This window comes from Ambystoma mexicanum, chromosome 6p (assembly GCF_040938575.1).
Source record: "Ambystoma mexicanum isolate Mex_15411 chromosome 6p, UKY_AmexF1_1, whole genome shotgun sequence".
In the NCBI taxonomy this organism is placed as follows: domain Eukaryota; kingdom Metazoa; phylum Chordata; class Amphibia; order Caudata; family Ambystomatidae; genus Ambystoma; species Ambystoma mexicanum.
The window spans coordinates 151256181-151275322 of NC_090935.1; the positions used below are offsets into that span (position 1 = coordinate 151256181).

The 19142-nt window shown below is 42.9% G+C and overlaps 1 protein-coding gene across 1 annotated transcript in view; it reads left to right on the forward strand.

The window, feature by feature from the left end:
- Positions 1-19142, forward strand: part of LOC138510706 (BOS complex subunit NCLN-like) — a 426819-nt gene that overhangs the window by 159385 nt on the left and 248292 nt on the right. The window contains exons 4-5 of the mRNA XM_069626473.1: positions 1445-1539; positions 7924-8007. Of these exons, the coding sequence (XP_069482574.1) occupies positions 1445-1539; positions 7924-8007 (179 nt within the window). The remainder of the gene's footprint in view (positions 1-1444; positions 1540-7923; positions 8008-19142) is intronic.

The window sequence follows — 19142 nt, forward strand, 5'->3', positions numbered from 1 at the left end:
GCGCGGAAATCGGTTTTAGCGCACGTGCCTGGCGCAGACAATCGCACGCGTACACTCTGCGCCAGCCGCTTGCGACACTTTTCTGCGAAATTCTATGAATTACCCTGTTTGTTGGTTATATTTTTGTTCTCAAACTAAATTTTACTTTCTTTGTCTTGTATTTAATTCTCTTGATGGTCTTGCTCCCAGCTATTTTGCTGCACCAATATCTTTGTTATATCCCTGCACGCTCTCTTTGTTCTTCTTCTCACTTTTTATTCTCGGCTCCTCGTCCCCTGTGTGCTCAGTCCCGTTTTCGTTCCTTTGAGCTTCTTTCTCCTCTCCATTGGAACACTCTTCCGTGCTCTTCGCTCCATTTCTACCTACGCTTTGTTTCGTGGTTCTCTAAAATCCCATCTGCTTCAAAATATTTGAGTGATTGTTCTCTGGATTTTATTGTTCATACATTTATTTTGTATTCGTTTGTATCCTATGTACAGCACTTTGGCTTAAGACGCTAATTAAATATAAGTAAAATACAAACAGAATACATGTTTTTTATGCCTCAGATACAACTCCGAGGGCTTGGAAAATGTACCCTATATGTGTCTTTAATGTTCTTAGTGATTTAATGTTCTGCTGTACTAATTAGAAAAAATTAAACTGGGCATGACGAAATTTGGCATTTCTCTCCTGATTGTCACAAATGGATGGCCTTATTTTGTCCGCCGGCTTAATGGCATCTTGCCATTCTGTGCTAACTGTGCATACGAGATGCTGGCCTTACTGTGCTAACTGGGAGACATGGAATCTGTCTCTTTTGTAATAACTAGCCATAATGAAACGTGGCAATGCTGATCTAACTGGGCATAGTAGCATCTGAGCGTGTCTGCGGACTGAGTTTAATGTAATCTGACACCCATCTGAGCACTGGGGAAAGTGGAAGAATGCCACCCGGGGCCCACTGAGAATATGGGAATTCTTTTTTAATAGGGCTGTTCACAAGATCAAAAACCCATTTTTAAGCCCATAGTAAACAAGAGGTACATTTTATTTTTAAAAGTTCAAGTCACAGAGTTAACTCTTTAGAAAACATCTCAATGAACAAGTGGACCCCATATACTCATACTTTTATCATCCATATATGCTTTCCTGAATTTATAAGGGTTGCATTAAATCCATTGATTGCATTTAACAGATGTAGGAATATGAGTTTTTTATGCCTATTAATGCGTGCAGATATGGGTTGTATGTACCATAAGACTCTGTTATCTGTCTAATGCGCCAAAATACCAATTGGGGATGAATTGTGTGCACTATAAATACATATTTTATGTTATATTATGTTGGTCCCAGTTTTTTATCTTTAGTTTATTTTTAGAACCATGGCCTATATTTCATCTTCAATTGGAACACTGATATGAGAAGAGGTGTGCTCTCTTAATGGTCTCCATTATTTCTGCAGTGATATATGGCATGATAATGGGGAGCGGGTTCCAGATGGTGGCCGGAGAGGCTCAAAGCAAACCCATCAGCGATTCAGTGATTGTCACATTGGAGGTATGGATTTGAATTGCTCACAACAAGTAACTAACATTTTTAATATTGCACAGATTGCAAGACTACTCAAAACATTATACAATTCATCTTTCTCGTGCACTTGGCAATAATACAACTTAATAGCAAACTTCCTTGGAAAGTACTACATTAATTTGCATCTTGTGTGATACAAAACATTCTACAAGAGTATGGGGGAGGAATTATTTTTTATTTAATCTAAGAATGAAGAATAATGTTCATATACATTTCTTTTTCCCAAAACGCAGTCGCATTTACCTGCGCAGAGCCCCCTATGTAGCCCTTCAGGTGTGCACTGATTGGATGCAGTAGAAAAATCATTATTTTATCACACTTTAACATAGATTTCATTCTCTTGGGACAGTATCACAAAAGCATAAACATGCAAATGACCTACAACACTAACCACGACATACTGAGCTGTTTAATCACAATCATTTCCCTTTGTGTATCCCATAACATTTCTTTGGAATCCAGACCAGAAATCTTACTCGCACGCAGTCACACCCATAAATAAAGTCATTCTGAATCCATTAACGCGTCCAGAGCTAAATTGCAAAACCTATCAGGAGACTGGTTTTTGCACATTATTGCAATCATGCAATCAAGTGTCAATTCCTCGGTTTTTGAGCTTTCAGAAACATTTAAAAATATCTTGTAATAATTCATATTGTTGACATAATTCATGTGAAATATGGATTTCACCCAATGGGAATATCAACCTGTTCATTTGGACCCACTTCACTCTAAACATGGAAATCACTTGATTTAATCAAAACTCAGCACGTCATTGTCCTTAATGCAAATCGATTTGTGCACATTGTGACCTGGACAACTCAGGCAGCAGCTGTGAACCAAGAATTAAGCTGCTTTGTTTAACCAGTGGTTTATTATCATTGTTTTTATAATTATGATTTTTATGATTATTATTATGTACTGCTTCCATTGGTTCTTTGATGAGCTAGATGAAACTAATTTGAAAATACAACAGGTAGCAATCCTACCCCACAATGCATGACAAGAAGAAGTTAGAATATGTTGTTTCTTCTTAAAACAAATACGTTTAAAACAAGGTTATGTTCAGTTCACTACACGTGGAAGTCACCCAAAATAGTATAAATAAATACAGGCTGTCATGAAAAAGAGATTTCAATGCTGTAGCTTACCTCCTTTGTCTTGATTGTCAGAATCAATGAACACATAGGATACATAACTTACATCACTAATTCAGACATACATCCATAGGTCTATTATCATATGTGGTTATTATAAATAAATAAATATATTATAATGTTTTATTGTTTTGATTTATTATAGTGTTATATTGGTTACTTATAACCTTTAACTATAAAAATCACAAATACATTTCATATATTACAACACAGAATATTCTTAAAATCGAACACATTTAAAATAATAAGCAATATTCAAACTTGATTCCTATAAAAAGATCATTTCTTACTAACCATTTCAATTAAAGATTACAATAGTAATTTTTTATATACATTTCTTGCCACATGTAAAACATAGTAAAATTCATCACAAGATTATTACCAGAGTATATGTAACTCCAAAACTAATCTGTATGTATAAAACATAAATCATAAGACAATCTAGCATATCCTTTCGAAAACATCTCTACTAAGATATTGAAACTCATCAGCAAATGCCTTGGCATCTCTACCTCCACCTTACATACTCTACATAACTGTTCTTCCACAGCTACATGTTGCCAAGCACCCTGATTTGACAAAGTAGCAAGTTGCTTAAATCTGAGGCACATAATAAATCTTCTTACTTTCGAATTGTGTAAAGTTTGAATGTAACTACATGGAGATCATATTGGAAAAGATTGCATTAAATACTCTGAATAGGTTGCCTTATTATGTAATTTAGAGAATCTGATATTTCCGCCCCACATCCCTGCTTTTTTTCTTTATTTTTATTTCCTTTAAGGTAATATTATCCAAACCATTAAGATCACATCCTATATACAACAGGAATTTAGGGATCCCATCAATCCATGGTTTTAGAGCCTGAGGTAGAGCAGAAATATCTCTTAATTTGCAAAATAGGAGTAAACGGATTTACAATTATCATGTTCATTTATAAGCTTCAAAAATGAGAACAGTTAGAAATCATTGTTCGAGTTTTCAAAGTCATTAAACATAGTTCATAGCAAATCGACTCAACGCGCACTCAATTCGGTAAATCTAAGCCATTCCTCCATATTTTTCCCTCTGGTTGTCTCAACCATTTAACTTTGCTTACTGTAAATACGTCCAGGCCATATAAAATACGAGGAACAATGCAAGTATTACATAGGCGCAGGACCCCTTCAATAAACTAGCCACCACTTTTATAAAGGAAAGACCGAATAGCTTTGAACTTTACCATAGTCTTTTTTTACAATTGAGTCAGCAAGCAGTTTGTCTCTCATGTTGTTATTAATCTGTATGCCAAGGTATATATAGCTGGTGACTTCTTGTATGACTGCTTTTTATAAATTCCAATTGAATTTCTTGATATTATTTCTATATTTTTTGAAAGTCATGACCTTGGTTTTATTTAGATTGATAATTAACCCATTAGCAATATAAAACGTGTTCAATACACCAAGACTATGCTGTAGACCAATCGCTGTTTGATCCAGTATAACCACATAATCAGCATAAGATAGCCAGGATATTGCGCGTTGATCTACCCGAGGAGGAGGATTATTACATTGCTCCATAGCATTGTCTAAATAAGCCATTTATATGTTAAATAATGCCAGTGCCAACGTGCATCTTTTCTTTAAGCCATGATTAACTCTGAAGAAATCAGTAGTCATTCCCCCCTGATTGACTCTACTCTGTACTTCCGTATTTGAATGTAGAGCTTTTACAAAATATGTAACTTGAGGGTGTAATTCCCACTTTTCAATTTTTCCCACGAAACCTGGTGATTAACCATATCAAAAGCTTTTGTCAAATCAATAAAACAAATAAATAACGACTTCTTATTATTATTTAAGGTCGACCAGATAAAATACCTCTATTTCCAAAGATTAGTTACCGTACCACTTCCCATTCTAAAACCAATAATGCCTGAATCCATTTCTTGAGTTCTTTCTTAAACAAAACATTAGGTAACCTATTAGGACCCGGTGCTCTAGATGGTTTTAATCTGAATATTACCTACTCAATGTCATACTCAGTGATCATAAGAAAATATTTAACTTGAATATTATTATAAATACTTCTACTTTCAACCAAATGTTCTTGATAATACAGATTTAAAATATAATCTTCCCTTTTATCATTTTGAATGGGGTTAATTTCACACTTCGCCAGACGTAGGGCCTTATGGGCCCCAATACAAGTTTGGTTTTATCTGGGTGGTAAATCCGCCCAGATACCATCACACTGAATTACCGTTACTGCTACTTGGTCCGGCAGAATTTCTGTCGGATTACAAGTGGTGACGGCCTTGTAATTCCCCATTTTATTTGAGTCTATTGGACTTTTTTGGTGGAATTACAGTGGCGGAATTACCGCTGCAGTAATTTTGCTGATTCTGCCGATTTATTAGCAGTGAGTTGGAGGATTTACCTCCAGGTTTTTCCTGGAGGTAAATCCTCCACTCCAGGCCCAAAACTCGGAATGTGGTGTAGTGGTAAAGTTGGCGGTAAAGGAGTTACCTCCAACCTTACCACTTACCACCAAACTCATAATGAGGCCATATGTTCATGGTAAATATGCCAAAATGTACGAGAGTCATTCTTCTGGAGGGCCCTGTACATAGTCTGCCATTGGATTGATGCTACAGATCTCTTATACCGTTTACTCTAATTTTAAATGTAGCTTTTAATTACTTAATGTTGTTTTGTTGTTCAGCTATGTCACTATAGCACTTTTGAGCACCTTATGTTGAGTCTTAATTCTTTCCTCTTTTTTACCACTGCCAAATCATACATTTTATTCTGTGAGTTACCCTTTATCATCACTTTATCATCACTCTCCCCTGTTTGCTCCCTGCTCCTTTTCTTCTCTGCTTCCCTCACTGGGTACATCCCCCTATGATTATGAAGTGCTCTGTTGCTTCCTGGAGCCCTGTCTATGCTCAATAAATGCCTTATTAATAATAATAATAATAATAATAATAATAATAATAATAATAATAATAATAATAATAATAGTAATGATAAATGAACACATAGTATATGCCCGTTCGTATTTTATGAATAAACAATTCCTTTTAGTTTAAACCTGCATCTTGCATTTCAATACAAACCCGAATTACAAATAAATCCTGTTATATGTTTACACACATGCGGTGCAGAACCTCTGTAAGTATTTCAAACAACATGCATAAGCTTATTTCTGCAGAACCCTATGTTGGACTGTTGATGTTCATCTTCTGGACAACGTTGCTGCAGTGTAGGATCTGTATTCACCTAGAATTCTCCAACAGTGGTTTCCCAGAGATCTACACTACAACTGGCCAAAGCAATATCAATAGAGACGGCCTTGTTTATATGTCGATGTAACAATGGAGGTGCGTACTAATGCATATTCAGGAAGGATACACATGGAAATAAATAGCTGTGTCAGCCGTGATGTTCTATTACAAGGCAGGTGGAAGGGAAAGACCCTCTTTCCACACTTTTCATTCAGTAAAGACAGGCAGATGGCATCTCTCTTCCTTCATCCTTGAACATGACCATGGTCATGGTCATGTCAGTGTGGGAGGCAGATCCAGAGAGCCGCCCTTTCATCACTTCGAAAAAGACTGTCAGGCAGAGCAGTGTAACCTGATGACTGATTTGCAGAGAAAGTAGAATAAACTGAAAACGGACAAGAAGACAGAGCAATTCATCCTGATTCAGATGAAAAACATAAGAAAATATCAGCAGGTCCTGATGAAGGGCCCAGGAAACAGACAGAGCCAGCAGGATTTCACAAATGTCCTTTATGCCATATTAGTAGCGGTCAATAGTCAAACAGAATGCAACACGCATTCTGATTGGCTCTCGCCGGGTCATTACCCGGCCGAGTATCCTTTGATTCTCAGCCGGGATTCCAGCTGCCTTGTCTTCGGTGGGGGGCGTGGCAGCCCCTCAGCCAATGAGGAGGCTCGAAGCGGGGCCATCCCCGCTTCGAGCCTCCCAGGGCTGAGATGCTGCCTTCACCCCCTGCCGGGGACTCGGAAAAGGTTTTTTTTTTTCTTCTTTTTTTTCCCTTTCCTCCCTCCTCCCTCCTCCCTGCCATCCCCACCCCACTTACCTTCTCGCTCCTTCGTCCCCGGTGGGGGACAATGGCAGCCTCCAGCTGTGTGGAGACTCGGAGCGGGGCCCCTGCTGGGGATGTAGATATGTTTTTATTTTTACTTTCTTTCTTCCCCTCCCGTCCCCCAACCCCACTTACCTTCTGCTCCTTTTTCTTCGGGAGCGGCCGCGCTGGGAACACTTCTGTTCCCTGCGCATCCGCTCCCAATGGCCGCCATGGAAAGGGAAAATGGACTCTGTTTTTCTTTTCCGGCGGCCATTTTCTTGGTCGTTTCTTTTAATAAAAAAAAATTTGAAACGCTGACAGAAAAAAATGCTTTTAGTGCCCCGGTCACGCAGATATTGCGGGCCGGGGTACTAATAGCAATATGACCCTCCGGCGGGGCATTATCGACTCAGGTAATGCCCCAGGGCCTTCATTAACTATGGCCCCCGGGGCATTACCTGAGTCGGTAATGCCCCCGCCACTCGGGTCATATTGCTTAAATAAAGTATATCCTCCCCTGTTGTTCATATGTTTTTTAAATGTACCTTTCCATTTATTCTTTCGTCTTTTCTGCTATCAAATAAAGACATATTTGTGTTAAAGTATTAACATTTTCATAAGTGTACACTTCTAATATTCTCCTGTAATATTTTCCTTTTGAGCTAGGTGTTTTTTTAATTCATTAATACTGTCATTCGAGTACTTCATAGTTGGATATTGTTTCTAAGGGTATGCAGCCCAAAACTGGATTTCCACCAAGCACCATAGAAAAAGGAACTGCATAAAGAGCTCTGCATAGTAAGACATGTGACCAAATCAAATCAGAAGGTCGAGGGATGCTGTAAGGACATTCGGAATGATTGTTACATGAATACTTGTGTCAATAATGTTCACATTCTCATGTGTTTGGTGAGTCTTTATAATTTGGCAGAGCGTGTATCTTTACATGGCTTATGGTAGGAACCCAAAGCTTCAGAAAATCACCAAAATCATGCTCTATTTTCTTACTATTTCCATTTGCAAGCACCAGTTACACCTCTATTTTGATGATTCAAGCTGGATTAATGTCTTTCTTACCCTATCCCCTTGTTATGTGTTTCTCTTACAATAGGGCTCCCTTCTGGGTCAAGGAGAAGCAGAGGAACTACCTACTGTCGTCATTGTAGCTCATTATGATTCCTTCGGTGCTGCCCCGGTAAGTGGGGATGTGAACATCTGATTCATGCATTTGCATTATACAAGACAACTTACCTTGCCTGGGAATAGGCACTAGGTAGTTACTGTATTTCAGAGCCACTTGCATTTCTGTTGCTGTCATCATCTTTACAACGTAGCATTTATTTATCGCTGATAAAAACATCCTCTTTCAAAGCATCGCTGCAGATAGTTTCGGGGATTCAAAAGGTGTGTTCACCCTCACAAAAAATGTCCGCAGGATTCTGGAACAGAATAGTCAATGCGCCTAGCTGGGACACACAAAGAATTGCCCACACAGTTCTGGTGAAGAAAATAAGCGTTAGCCTCCATTTTAAAAGGTGCATTGCATATAGGGGTACTTATGACACTGGCGGTAGCCGTGCCGGGAAATACCGGCACAGCTGTCGCCGGAGTCATGAATTTTCCAGCACCCGGGAATGGGCAATTACTGGGGCATTACAGCCCAGCCGGAAACTATTACTCCCCATTCCCATTTGAGTCCCATTGGACTCAATGGGAATGGGGAGGCCGGATGCACCGGCACCATTCATGAATGGTGCCGGTGTATCCTTCAAGTTCTGCGTGCGAGTGCCATTCCATCAGACCTGGCGGGCTGAAAGGCACCCGCTCGCAGAATTCATAGTTTGCCGGTCTGGAAATAATGGTACTGGCAAGCTTACCAGTACCTTTGTTTCCGGACCGGCAAACTTATAATGAGGCCCATTGATTTAATTAAAGGGAATATGCATCAATGGTAGGTGATTTAACTCCAAGCAGGCACAATTCCACAGGAATGCCTTTTTTTATCTGAGTACATTCAGGCATATTTTGAAAGCATTTCATGAAGTCAGCAAAGGTGGCTTAACTGTATTCATCAACAAAATGCCACGACACAGAAAATGGATATGTTATAAAGGTAACAGTAAGCAGATCTATATTAAGATAACAGAAGATGATTGCGGACATGTGATTCACAAACGACATCAGCCAGAACAATGGCAATAGCAGATGAATTGAAAAGTCAAGGTGGCCATGCCATTTATGAAACCACTCAGCTCTCTGATGGACAAGGGGAAGACTCATTCAGTGTGATGGGGAAGTAGAGTGAGGGAGGGGGAGACAGGTCTTGTCCTGCACATTAGAGAGGCAGCACACCATAAAGCAGCAGAGGTTCCTACTTTCAGTGCGAATGGCCACACTTCATATTCCATATACTGAAACCGGTGCTTTACATTTCATCTCACCCAGAATAAGTGGAATCCAGGTGCTCCCCCATTAGGTGACATCTGCAGGATTCTCTCTCTCTCTCTTTAGAGACTGAGAGTAGTGATCGCCTGAGGCTCCTTGCACTTCACACTGTAGATATAGTTTGGTGCCATCCCAGGAATGCGTATGGTATGCTTTCCGGTACGTATGACGTGCTTTCTGACCTGGAAGGATTGTGCTTTCTCGTCAAGTTGTAGTTTAAGGAGGAGCAATATACTTGCATACTTGACATCTAAGGGATATAATTCCATTATGGCACCACTCAATTTGCCAAAAGCTGCTCTTTTATTTACATTTCTTTTAATTGTATTGTTGCATTTATGGTTTACAGCAAACCTTACACAACATAGAACAAATTTACAAATCAGACTTCCATCCATACATAAAACAAACATAAAATCACACATTAACTGTCAATTGATCTAGAATCATTTTCAAAAAATTGTTCAAAAGCTAAAATCAATGAAACATTCGTCCCCCACATTAACCCAAACCAGAACAGATTCATTGAGGTATCTGAGTTGCCGTCGCCTTTGCCCTTAAAACAGCACGACCTAGTAGTAACAAAAAACAGACAGTGACCCAATGTTTAAGCGTTTCCGTTGGGTCAGCATCATGGAAGAATCTGCAGTGTGTAGGACCGCCAAGCAGCTGCGGAACATTCCAATGTTTTCTTTTTTCCCTTGTGTGGAACTGGTTCAGCCTAAAACATAGATATTTAGCCTGTGCTTTGTCACATGGAAAAACGTTGTAAATACAGTGGCATACACTCTCTCGCATGAGTGAAATGAGAATGTTCCACGTATGTAGCATACGCGCCAATTGAATCTACCATTTCAGCCGAATCTGACCCAAACAAATTTCTTTTCACAACCCCTGTTCGCTGTATAAAATCCAACTCAGACGCCCCAATTGAAATTAATGCCTTGAATCCTAGATTTCTAGGAATTAACAGGAGAAATTGTTTGGTCTTTCATAACTCGATTTAGATTCACATACAGTGAGTTCTCGAGGGGATCAGGAGGTTTCTTGGGTTTATGGTCATCTAAAAAATGTCCATTTAATGCATTTTCTTTTCTTTTTTCTTTTTTTCTTTTTTTGTGGGGGGTCCCACCAAAACCCCATTTTTTACCCTTAAAAAAATACACCTGAACAAAAATGAATCCTTTACCCCCCAAAAAAATGATTAGATGGACAATTTTTACATGGAAAGAATTTGATGGAATAGTATTAGATGGAATGGTTTAGATGAATTGACTAGATACCGCTTCTTGTAGATCAGTAATTGTTTCCACACAAAAAGTGCCTTCAGGGATGTCAGGAATAGCTCATGCCTAATCACTGCATTTGGAATTGCTAAGCATTAACACAACAGCTCCTTCCACAATTTGCCTTGTATTGCATTCAGAAAATGTCCCAGATCATGTAGGCAGATGTCCAAGCCATATAGAAACACTGGTTCTATCTTAACCAGATAAAAATGGCAAATTGGTAATATAGAGAACGTACACAATCTGCTGCTCATTTCCTGATGATGGGTAATGGTAAACCAAGCTTTGCACTTCTATCCACCCTTCTATGCAGAAACATGCTTTTTAAATGTTGCATTTTTCTTTCATGCATGCGTGATCTACTGTACCAGTAATGTCACTCACAATAGTGATGTCATACGTGATCTCATCAGTGATGTCATTTGTGATGACATCAGGGTGCTTGCGGGCTGCACAATGAGGGCCTTATAGTTAAGGTGGCATAGCTTCCAGCACCTGGTGAATTTCAGGGGTTTCGCTGCATTAAAGCCACCTTAACGTCACTTGAGGTTTTTCACTGAATTTTAAGGGTTTCGTTGCATCAGATGGTGTCACCTTCACGGTGCTTCAACTAAAGTTTTTTTGCTGAATTTCAAGGGTTTTATTGCACTGAACGTATTCACCTTAACTGTCCCTTAACTAAAGTTATTTTTACTGATTTGACTAGGGTTTTCTAATGCTATACCTCCCACCACCTGTAATTCTGTCTTTTTTCTGATAATAACTGATGTCACATCATTTGTTATCAATATCGCTTCTTTAGTTACGCAACATTGGGTTTATCAAGTATCTAATCTTTTTCTGTGTCCACTAGATAAGAAGGGATTAGTAATGGTGTATAGTGACGAGGAAGAGTGAGGTGGCGCTAGTGGGGGTCTGTGACCAGGAAGAGTGAGGTGGCATTGGTGGGGAACTGTGATGAGGAAGAGTGAGGTGGGGTTAGTGGGGGTCAGTGACGACGAAGAGTGAGGTGGCGTTAGTGGGGTTCTGTGACGAGGAAGAGTGATGTGGGGTTAGTGGGAGACAGTGACGAGGAAGAGTGAGGTGGTGTTAGTGGGGAACTGTGATGAGGAAGAGTGAGGTGGGGTTAGTGGGGGACAGTGACGAGGAAGACTGAGGTGGTGTTAGTGGAGGTCTGTGACGAGGAAGAGGGATGTGGGGTTAGTGGGGGACTGTGATGAGGAAGAGTGAGGTAGCGTTGGTGGGGGACAGTGTCGAGGAAGAGTGAGGTGGTGTTAGTGGGGGGTCTGTGATGAGGAAGAGTGATGTGGGGTTAGTGGGGGACTGTGATGAAGAAGAGTGAGGTGGGTTAGTGGGGGACTGTGACGAGGAAGAGTGGGGTGGGGTTAGTGGGGGTCTGTGACGAGGAACAGTGAGGTGGGGTTAGTGGGGGACTGTGACGAGGAAGACTGAGGTGGGGTTAGTGGGGGACTGTGATGAGGAAGAGTGAGGCGGAGTTAGTGGGAGACTTTGACAAAGAAGAGTTATGTGGCGGCAGTGGGGTACTGCGATGTGAAAGGGTGAGGGGTAGATGGGGAATGTGACGAGGAAGAGCGAGGTGGAGCTAGTGGGGGACTGTGATGAAGAACAGTGAGGTGGAGTTAGTGGTGAACTGTGGCGAGGAAGAGTGAGGCGGAGTTAATGGGGTACTGGAATGAGGAAGAATGAGGAATGGTAATTTGGGACACTGATGAGGAAGAGTGAGATGCAGTTAGTGGGGGACTGTAATGAGGAACAGTGAGGTGGGGCCATTGGGGACTGTGACGGGTTGCACAGGCATAATCTGTGCTTTTATTCCATCTGGCACATGGGGGTGTGCTGGCATTGCGCCCCCAGCCCTCACTACAGCCTGGGGGGGCCTCGTGGCCCACGGAGGTATAGACGCTTCTGTGGCCTCTCACCCTGCATCATGGCTGCCTGCTTCTCCAAACATTTAGGCACCAGAGTGCCTCTGCGACATTAGGCTCATTGGAGGCTCTGATTGGCTGACATTTCCGACAAAGTACCCAATCCTAAGCCGGCAGGCTGGAAAACCGGCCCACCAACCGAAGGCCCTAACCAAAGGCTCCTGTTTGAGCCTTCTATTTTTCGTCTTGACTGCAGCAGTCAACAACAACACTTACTGGAGCCCACACCCCTCCTGACCTGCACATGGCATACTCTTCGACCCGAGCGCCCATCAAGGTAAGCCCTGCAGGGTTTTACATTCAATCCACCTGTACATACTGTTGCGAGTTGCACAGGACAAAATCTGTGCTTTTATTCCAGCTTGCACACAGAGGTGTGCTGGCATTGTGACCCCAGCCCCAATTTCAGCCTTGGGGGCATAGATGCTGCTGTGGCCTCTCACCCTGCATCATGGCTACCTGCTTCTCCACACATTTAGGCACCGGATTCCCTCTGCGACATTGGCTCATCAGATGCCCTAATTGGCTGACATCTCCCACAAAGTACCCAATCCAAGCCGGCAGGCAGGAAAACCGGCCAAGCAACCGAAGGCCCTCATCAAGGCTCCTGTCTGAGCCTGTTAGGGCCTGGAAGGGATTGGAGGGCCCCTCCTTTGCCCCGTCCCCCACTGCATCATGGAACAGTTGGTGCTCACACAAATCTTGTACCCTGCACCTCCACATTTTCTGCAGATCGGCAACTGAGTGATGGCTGAACTTTTCCACTGCCTCCTACACTAACAAACCTTAACTATAACTGTGCCTTTCTTCTGACCCCCCCACCTCGCCTTATTTTCCTCTTCCTCAGTGCATTTTGTGACCTGTTTCTGATTTTCAAACCTAGGTGTTTGCTTTTTACATCCTGCACCCCATATAGTGCATTGCATTTTGTGTGCTGTTTGTGATGTTCAAACCTAGGTGTTTGCATTTTACATCCTGCATCCCATATTGTGCATTGCATTTTGTGCCCTGTTTGTGATGTTCAAACCTAAGTGTTTGCTTTTTACATCCTGCACCCCATACTGTGCATTGCATTTTGTGTCCTGTTTGTGATGTTCAAACCTAGGTGTTTGCTTTTTACATCCTGCACCCCATATTGTGCATTGCATTTTGTGCCCTGTTTTTGGTGTTCAGACCTAGGTGTTTGCTTTTTTCATCCTACGCCCCATATTGTACATTGCATGTGTGTCCTTTCTGTAACCACTATGCCGCCTGGTGCGTTGGCCAGAACAGTTCAGTGCAGCCTTTCCTCTTTCCTTCAACTATCCTCTGCCACCCTGATGTCCCTCACCATCTCGCCTATCTTCTCCAACTGATAAAGTATCTCCTACCCTCCCTCTCTTACAAAGTCTGGAGGAAAAAAGAACAAAAAAGACATACGGAGTGCCAACCCTGACATACCCATCGCAGACACCTATATCAGTGCAACTTCCAAATAGGTCTTCACCGACATCCTTTTCTCTGTCCCCTCTCTAGATCTATGGACTCCTCATTTCATCTCCACTCTCCCCCTCTCACATCCTCTTCCATTAATGGTGACACTAAGTGGGCAGTCCTCTTGGCCAGTTTCTCATCAGCACGCTGCATCAGTAATGTCTACCACACAGGCACTATCTTGGTTCATGGTGCTCTACCCAACCTCCTCGTCTATGACCTGCGCCTGCCGTCCTTCATTAACTTCCTTCACCTGCCTCTCCACCTACCATTCGCTTTATTCCTCCCCCTCTGACTGGTGTACCACACCCCTGTACTCCACCTCGGAAAACCTTCAAAGGCAGTTTTGAAGGCTACTCTTAACGCCACTCTGCCAACGTATTCCTCCTTCTTGAAGACACTGACCTTGATATTCTCGCCCTTACAGAGACATGGTTCAATGCCAGCTCGGTCACTACTTTTGACTCCCTTCTGCCAGATGCCTTCAAGATCATTTTCAAGCCACAACCTCACCGTTCTGGTGGAGGGGTTGCCTTAATCTTCCTGGAGTGGGTTCCTTCCTCCATCATACCCACTCAGCCCTACTCCTCCTTTGAGTGCCTGGTCTGCAAGTTGGTCATCTCTCCCTCCTCCCCTCTGACCATTGCTACTATCTACAGGCCCCCGGCACTACCACCCAGTTCCACTCTGAATGGGCTGATTTCTGTTCTTCTCTTCTCTCAACCCTCAACCACCTCCAAACCCCTACTCTTGGGCGAGTTCAACATCCAATTGGACTCCTCTACAACAGCATCCACTCTCTTCCTAGACTCTGTACCTCTCTATCCCTCTCCATTCTCCCCTCTGGTCCAACCCACTCACCTGGACACTCTCTGGATGGCCTCATACACTCTGACTTCTCTCTCGCCCCCTCTCTGGTCACACCACTCTCTTGGTCAGACCACTCTATCCGCCCTGCTCACCTGGGTCCCCTTTGCTCTCTGACTGCACCTCCAAAAGCCCTGCCATCCTTGTCCACGAACATCTGTCCGATGAAATGAGTGTCAGCTACTGCCTTCACATCAACCTTCATCCCTCACTCTGCCCCCACCCCAGGATCTACAACCGACCCGACTCTGCTCTCAGCAAACTCCATTTGGCCATTACCAACACAGTGTTTCCCCAGTCATGAGGATCCGCCTGAAACCTTCTTCCAAGCCTAATACCTGGTATGACTCCGAATTTACAGCCCTGAAACGCAAGTGCAGAGCTGCGAAACAGTAGTGGCAAATCTCAGGCTCACCCTGTGACAAACTGGCCTGCTGCCTCCCCCACATCCAGGCATGGGTATCTGGTGCATCCAATAACACGGCTGAACTCTTCAAAATCTGTAGGGTACTAGCCAACCCTTCTGCAGTCTCCTCCTCCCCTCTTCCGTCCCAGTCCCTCTGAAATGCATTGGCCATGCACTTCACGACAAAACCTCTGGATATCCTGAGCACCCTTGCTACGCTCCCTCCCAAACCCTCCCACACTCCCTTGCCTCCTATAGCCTCCCATCCTCCGTCTTCCGCCCTCTCCTCCTTCTCCCCTGTCGCACCTGATGAAGGCACCAGAGTGGTCTGCTCTCTGATTGTCTCATCCAAACAGGATTCCCCTGGCTCCTCCAGAACCAACCAGGGCAACATTGGCAAGCTTGTCATTGTACTCACTGTTTTCGGCAACCATTCTTTTGCTAATGGATCTTTCCCCTCCTACCCCAAGGACTCTCTTCTGCGCCCCTCAAGAAAAAACCTTCAACAGACCCTACATGCCCAGCCAACTACCACCCTATTTCTATCACCCCCTTCCTCTGGAAACTGCTGGAAAAGCTGGCCTTTCCTAACTTACCTCACACACTGAACTTGTTGGTGGTCTCGACAACCATCAATCTGGATTCCAAGCATCCAGAGGCCTGGAAACTGCTCTTCTGAACACCTGTGAAGAACTGCTTAGATCTCTGGATTCTAACTCTCCAGCTTTCCTCATTGTACTTTATCTCTTCTCTGCTTTTGACACAGTCAACCACTCTATCCTCATAAAACAGCTCCATGATACTCTTGGTATCTCAGGGCGGGCACTGGACTGGTTGACCTCCTTCCCAACTGACCGCTCGTCCCAGATAATTCTCGGCACATACTCCCCTCCTACTTCCTTCTCCACCTGTGGTGTCCCCCAGGGCTCAAGCCTCTCGCCCTGGCTCTTTAACACTTACCTTGCTTATCAGGAACTCCTGATTGCCTCCTTCTCCCCCAACTTCCAGTGTTATGTAGATGGCACACAACCCTTTTTCAAACTTCCTGCTGACCCTCTTACATCTTCCATCATCCCAGACTGCCTATCTGTCATCCAGTCCTGGTGTACATCCAACGATCTCAATGCCAGCAAGACGGAGATCCTTCCTAATGGGGCCCCTGCTCCCTCCTTCTACCCCTCACTCTGGCCATCCTCTTTGGACTCCCCCTTCACATTCATCTGAAGCCAGAAACCTTGGAGTCATCTTCAACTCCTCTCTCTCCTTTCTCCCTCACACCCAGGTGTTGCCAAGAAGTCCCACTTTTAACTCTTCCTTTTCAAAGGAATTCTCCCTTTTCTCACTTTCCTCCAGAAGCTCAATGTTACCCGAGCCATTCTCTCTAGGCTGGACTACTGAAATAGCTGCCTCCTGAATCTACCTTCTTCCACTCTGCGACCTCTCCAGCTAATCCAGAATAGGGCAGCAAGACTTATCCTTGGACTCAAGCCCATCGGCTGCATCTCTCCTGCCCTAAAAACTCATCACTGGCTTTTGGTCGCTGCACGGATTAAATTAAAATCCCTCTGCATCATCCACAGTCTGCTTGGGGCCAGAATTATGCTATCTGCAACTTTCTCTCACTAAATAATCTCCCTCTAGACCTCTACGCTCTTCTGACACCAACTCTCTGTGTGTAAAGCTTTTCGCTAAACAGAGGGCCGGAGGTCTATCTCTTTCCTCTGCTGGCTCCCTCTTATGGAACTGCCTCCCCCTTCCTCTCCGTCTTGTGCAGGACCTCCTCAAATTCTAGAAGCTCCTCAAGACTTATGTGTCCTTCGGGGTCCTGGCCTTCCTCACCCAATCGCCTCATCGTCTGCCTACTCACAGAACTTGCCTCGGCACGCACGCGCCTAAATCCTGTAGGTTTGCACTCACCCACGTAATGCGGCTCCACGCCACATAGCACTTACTATAGTAGGCACTTACTTCTGCTGCTCACCCACAAGCACAGACACTCCAGAACCTACCCACACTCCCACTTCCCCTCTTCTGTCTGCACTTGCACATTCTGAGTACTCACAAGGCATAGCAGGTTCCTCTTTATCCTCCTCTGTATTTATTGTTTCAATCCTATGTGCCCTCCCTTTTGTCCTGTGGGCGCTTTGAAACAGAATTGACTTACTGTCTAAGCGCCTTACAAACACACAATAAATAAATAAATAAATAAATAGTGGTAGTTGGGGGCTGTGTGAGTTGGTGGTAGTGGGGTACTGTGATGAAGAAGATTGAGGTGGAGTTAGTTGGAGACTGTGACAAGGAAGAGGAGTATGGGGGTATATAGGTAAAATTACTATTGTGAACTGCAACGAGGAAGAGGGATGTAAGAGATCAAGTAAGATGCCTAACTAGGTACTGTGACAAAGAATAGGGAGGTACCATCATGTACATATATTCCTGCCTGATGGCAGGCGTGAATCAAGAACTTCACGGTTAAGTTACGTGAAAAGCTTGTTCAATCAACACAAAGGATATAGTAAACAAGCATCGTCTTCCTCTGGTGATTCATTGCCCACTTTTGTATTAAATAATTAAGCAATTATAAACATTTTAAAAATATTTAACACCACAAAACACCAATAGCCCTCTAATATACCACCCCCATACATTTTATGTGAATGTAGGATGCAATCCCTGTATTTCTTAATAATAAACCAAACAGATTGCTTCCTAAATTGACTTAAAATACTTCTCATACCCTAACTAGCAATCAGAGTGATTGTCAAATCTCTTTATATTATAGTGTTGAAGTACTTTTGCCAATTCTCAAACTCAGGAAAAAGCATGGAAAAAAAAAGAAAAACGAAAGCATCCTTAAGCCCCAAACCTTTCACAAATCATCCCTTCTTATCTTCCCAGTGGTAGTTTCCAAATACAATTCTAGAACTTGATTTTCAGATATGGAAAAGCTTGATTTTCAGATATGGAAATTGCAATGCAATGCTTCATTTTTGGGTACACAGACACCCTGCTCTATACCAAATAAAAATAAAGAAACTACTGGACAGATTTAGGCCATACCGACAAAGGATTTCCATTAGGCGCTTTGTGCCCGACTTGTTATTTGTATATCTGACACAATCTGCCCAGCTGTTTCGGCTGTGTGCTTGAGCAGAAATCAGACATTTTTCCTATGGAAAATGAATGGAAAAGTAAACACTTAGCTTTTTTTGACCCTTTATATCTTTTGATCCCTATCACAGATTTGCACAGAATGCTCAGTTCTTGTGTTCGTAAAATTACTGATCCTGATCTTTCCTACGGATCAAATGTTATTTGCCGTAGAATGTTCGCATTTCCTATAGATAATAGGTTTCACCTTAACTAGCGGGGTGGTGTATTAAATAATTGATTAAGACATGACTTTCCAAATGTTTAAAGCCCCGACATCGTCAGACAGTTTATTATGCATGCTCGTGACGTTTAACGCACTCTCAGTCCTCACAAACATGCCACCCTAAGCACATCTGTGCAGTCACAGAAGCGTGTCAATGCACATGCTTAAAAAGCCTTGACCCCGAAGCTTGCTATTCCCCAGTTTGCTCAACTGTCAAACCGCTCAAATCATGTTATGCCTTTTTTTAAACTGGAAAAAAGATTCCTGGTGGGGATGGGTTAGGTATATAGAAAGGGTGACACTGGAGGTCGGTGATGGGTGGTGCTGAGGATTGCCCCCACATTTTGCAGCAACAAATGTGTCATAAAAAAATGGCTAAATGTGATTCAACCAGTAGAAGTCGAACAAACTGCATAAAGTCAATCCCTTTCGCAGACTGCAGGACAATTCCTTTCAACCCCTGTGAAAGAGATGCCACCTTGTCAGATATACCAGTTACCTGTCTCTCACTGTGGGATATCCACTTTG